Source organism: Polistes canadensis, unplaced genomic scaffold, assembly GCF_001313835.1.
Source record: "Polistes canadensis isolate GaletaPanama2010 unplaced genomic scaffold, ASM131383v1 scaffold_108, whole genome shotgun sequence".
NCBI lineage: Eukaryota > Metazoa > Arthropoda > Insecta > Hymenoptera > Vespidae > Polistes > Polistes canadensis.
Window position 1 is genome coordinate 461,829 of NW_014569655.1, and position 4,589 is coordinate 466,417.

The window sequence follows — 4,589 nt, forward strand, 5'->3', positions numbered from 1 at the left end:
GGCCGGTATCTCCGTACCAGGAACATTTAGAACTTTAGAACATTAGAGAGATTGCAAATTTTGTATTCTTACGTATTATAAATAATATTAAACATAACAAATCATAGTTTTAATAAATTCTATGTGTTTTAATATTCATATATTGACTTTAAATTCTGTACGGAAAAATAACTATGAAATGCTGGATTGAAATTTATTTATCTTTTTAACAATTTATGCATTCTTCTATACACACACGACAACAATTTCATTTATTTATATATTTTATTTATTTATTTTGTTGACGTAGAGAGTCCAAGAATGAGATACTAATCGATTAAATAATAAGGAAATTTTATTATACGGCATGATGGTACGTTTCATTTTCTTCGAAGCACTTTAGGGAAAAGCTATCCGGAAATGCGATGAATTATGTATTAGGATTCTGATACCAAAGGGCATGTTTCCTTCTCTCAAGCACTTTGGCAATGTCGAGATGTGGTTAAAATATTACTCGGATTCGTGAAAGTAACCATTCTCATAAATCCCATTCCCTTTTTTTTTTTTTAACGAATAAGAAAAAAATTATTCACGTTTTGGTTCGACGAAATTTTGTATTTTATTTTATATAAAAGATATAAATCTTAAAAAATCAAATAAAAGAAGTAGTAATGTTTTCTTTTTTAATGAATCTCGCATATTTGCGAGACGTTGACGTGAAACGAACAACGAATAACATTCATATAATAACATTTATGATTTTTCATAGATTAGGTTTATTGTTAGTCGTGAGTTTGTAAGTAAACCAATCCGACACTTCGGGATTTCGAAAAGAGATTCTTTTTTCGAATGACTTGTTAGATTCCAAAGGTTTTTTAAATGTTTCTTCGATCCTGAAGATAAAAGAAGTAACTCGATAAAACATTTTTGTTTATTTAATGAATAAATGCATAAATAATTAATTTTCTATTTAATCTGTCGATAAGAACATAATGAAAATTTGAATTTGCAATAGTAAAATATATATATAATTAAAAATCAATTAACGATAAGATTAAATAAAACAAAGTCCAATTCGTTTAACGCGTTTCTTACTTATTTTATCTTATCATTTTACTACTTGGCCCAGATATCCAAAATAGTGTCCAGTGACTCAGTGGCATCTAACATCCACACGAAAGACAATAAAGATAAACAAAATGCCATATGCGTAGCTGCATTTTCCTTAGCCAGATAATGAGCCAATGTCGTTACTAATGAGTACCGACTAAGACCTATTGTCGTATTTAACCATAATAACTAAAAATAATAAAAAAAACGATTTTGTCATTATTAATTATGAATTATGTCTATTACTATATGTTTTTAACCTATTACTATAATTAATTTTAATTCTGATTTATTATTTTCATCGAGTAAAATATTTCTGTTTCTACTAATTCTTACCCATGTGCTTGATTCTTGAGTTAGACAAAATATTACGTGCATCATTGGTATCCAGATAGCACGAGTTACAAGGTTCGTAGTTAACGAGGCCACCAACATCTAGCCAATAAAAAATAATATAAAATGGTGAAAAAAAGTATGCAAATAAAAATAAAAAATAAAAACAAAATGAACAACCTCGTAAATATAAAGAAGTTGTATCGGTGGTTCTTTCAATGATCTCGGCCAAAGTCTGTACTCTGCTAAAAGGCACAATGCAGAGAAAACGAAAAGTATCGAAGAATAAGAAGGATCGAACGGTGGATTATTTTCTTCCTCGAAACACAAACCGATTATACATATGTGTCGGAGATAAGTGTACATTCCCGTTGAAACTACGGTTACCCAATGGGGATTGATATATCCGACGTATTCCTTAACGGTGTCCATTTCGTATAATAAACGGACGTTATAACGTTTCGAAAATCAACCATCAATTTCGCTGTCAATTAAATTAATTATTACCGGAACATGACAATTAGGTTATCAATTAATTATCCCATAAATGTCAATGTCAAAAATCAAAGAAAGAAAGAAAGAGAGAGAGAGAGAGAGAGAGAGAAACAAATGATAATCACCGTGATTTAACGAAATTCACCTCGTTGTTTTGTAATCCTTTCGAGTGTTAGAAAAATCATAAAAGAAATTAATTTATTCGTATAAATTCGAGAGAGAGAGATAGATATGGGCGATGTCGTAAATATCCAAATGAAAAATCGTTAATGGAAATGTCCTATGTTGATCCTACGTAATGGCTAAATTGCTTTGCACGATATGGGCGTTGATGTTGAACAGCTTAGACGTGTCCATTTTCAAAACGTGTTTCGCCAATGCGATGGAAGATGATTTTGGTGAACCATTGATCACAGGACCACCGATAACTAGTTTCCTCTTTGCTGCTGGAGTCTACGTCATCGTGGCACAATCGACATTATTTCCGGAATCCTTTCGCAAACCTAATCCAACGTTGCTCTGCATTTACGAGGTTATTATTCTAATTTCAATGATATTTTTTATTCGTTATATTTCGCCGGAAACTTTTATTCGTTGCATATATATATGTTTCGATTATGCAGTTTCTTACGACAGCGTTCTTCCTGGAGTTCTCGATCGCCTGCATCTGGACACCCATCGATGTGCTCATGCTAACTACTCTGCCCAAGGCCATTTGCCACGTAACGTAACGATCTACCCGTTCATTCCGTTGATCGCATTCGTAGCGATAACGATTAAAACAATTCACTTACACCATTAAACGCACACACGCGCGTTTTGTAAGCGTGATCCTGATTGCTAGCATTTGATTTCTGCATTCTGTTAAACTATTTTCTCACGAGATTCCTCGATAAAAACAGACTCTTCAAGATTATGGATACAACGAGGTCGCTGAAACCTTCGTAGCCAACAAATCGTCTATGGCTGCACTTAGCTACGGAACTTCTATGACCTTTTTTCTATTAGCATTGCACGTTACTAAAACTGTCGACTATGAGATACTTACGTACGTTCAACGATTATTATTATTACTTTTTTTTTCTCGATACTTTGTATTAGGTTTTCTTTTTTTCTTTATCGATTAATAAAAAAAAAAAAAGGAACTACTTTTTTTTTTTTAGAGAACGCGGACTTACTTACTTCGGTTCCCATTTGAAAAATAAACTTTGGCAACAAATACAGAGCGAACTACCGAAATCGAAGCAGATCAAAAGATGTCCTTGTAAACCTCGAAGGAATAATCGTAGCAAGAGTCGTGGCAAGGATTATTAATTAATAATAAAGAACAATTATCCGTTGTTATACCGTTTAAATAAATGACAAAGTTTTACCCGGAAATGTGGATGACTTTTAATTACCTTTCCAAACTATTTCTATATTCTTCCACTTTCTCTCTCGCTCTCTCTCTTTTCTTTTTTTTTTTTTTTTGTTTTATGAAAAAGAAGGCATTTATTTCATCCGAACTGAAATGTAAAGTACAAATTGTATAGATAATATAGTGGTAATAATATAATAATTAATCGTTAATAATAAATATTAATTCAATTAATCATACGGTAGAGAGATTGTTTCATGTGTATAATGCGTTTTTTCATATACGTATATATATTTGTACCATTAAAATATATACACGTATATAATGCTCGCACGAATGTTAACTATGTCAGTCTGTTTGTTTAATTTGCTTGTATAGATTTATGTATGTTTATACACGCGTACAGGTAGCGTACGTGTTGTATTGTATTATCGCGTATGTGTGTGCATGTATATCGTAATTGTACTAAAAGGGGGATGTGTGACCTGTGTGTGTGTGTTGGTGGCAGCATTACATTATGTAATTTAATGAATTATATATTACAATGATTCCTCGTCTCGCCGACGGACGGCCGCAGATATAGCTCGCGATTACTTTTCTTCTTATATTTCTTTTCTTTTCTTTATGTTTTTTTTTTCCTTTTTTCTATTTCCCTATATTATTTTAGAACCTTTCCACGGCATTGGCCCGCACATCATCATGATGCAGCCTCTCTCGTCGGCTACGGTTCTTTTTTTTTTATTTTCAAACGTGTCCGCATATTAATAATCATTCATTCGTCTAACAATTCTTCTTCGTCTTCATTTTCATTTTCATATTCAACTTCATTTTCTTCTACTTTTTGTTCCCCCCTTTTCGTAAACACGATCAGGCAGTGCATTGAAATTGTTTACCGGATATGTAGGATGGCCGTTAAGACTTTGCTCTCTCTTTCTTTCTCTCTCTCTCTCTCTCTCTCTCTTTCTTACTGCTTTTTTTTTCTACTAACTCTTCTTTATTTATTTAACGCAGATATGATGAAATCGGCAGATTTGTCTCGCGAATGTGAAAATAGGGATAAATTTTTATTCACGATGGGAGAGGTGTGTTAACGTGTATGGGAGAAAAAAAGGGTTTGTGCGCGGGTACCAAGAACGGGCAGGCTCGATCGAAAACAACAATTCGGTGGAATTCGGGACTTCGTTTTTCTATAATTGGAATAATAGATTTTTTTCCGAAGGAACGTCTTTCTCGTTTACTTTACTACGGCCTTCCTCATTTCTATCGAATTAAATCTCGATCTATACGATATCTTTCTTTCTTTTTTGTTTTTTTT

At 32.7% G+C, this 4,589-nt stretch overlaps 2 protein-coding genes across 2 annotated transcripts; one reads left to right on the forward strand and one right to left on the reverse strand.

Annotated features, from left to right (window-relative positions):
• Positions 1-601: 601 nt before the first annotated feature.
• Positions 602-1,875, reverse strand: LOC106787640. The gene is made up of 3 exons (XM_014750186.1): positions 1,603-1,875; positions 1,426-1,524; positions 602-1,278 (listed from the first exon to the last, which is right to left on the reverse strand). The coding sequence occupies exons 1-3, from the start codon at positions 1,852-1,854 to the stop codon at positions 1,096-1,098; spliced, it is 534 nt and encodes a 177-aa protein (XP_014605672.1). The 5' UTR covers positions 1,855-1,875; the 3' UTR covers positions 602-1,095.
• Positions 1,876-2,192: 317 nt separating this feature from the next.
• On the forward strand, positions 2,193-3,231 carry LOC106787619. Its single transcript, XM_014750147.1, has 4 exons — positions 2,193-2,449; positions 2,541-2,639; positions 2,820-2,965; positions 3,081-3,231. Exons 1-4 carry the CDS (start codon positions 2,216-2,218, stop codon positions 3,229-3,231), a joined length of 630 nt encoding a protein of 209 aa, XP_014605633.1. The 5' UTR covers positions 2,193-2,215.
• Positions 3,232-4,589: the final 1,358 nt, after the last annotated feature.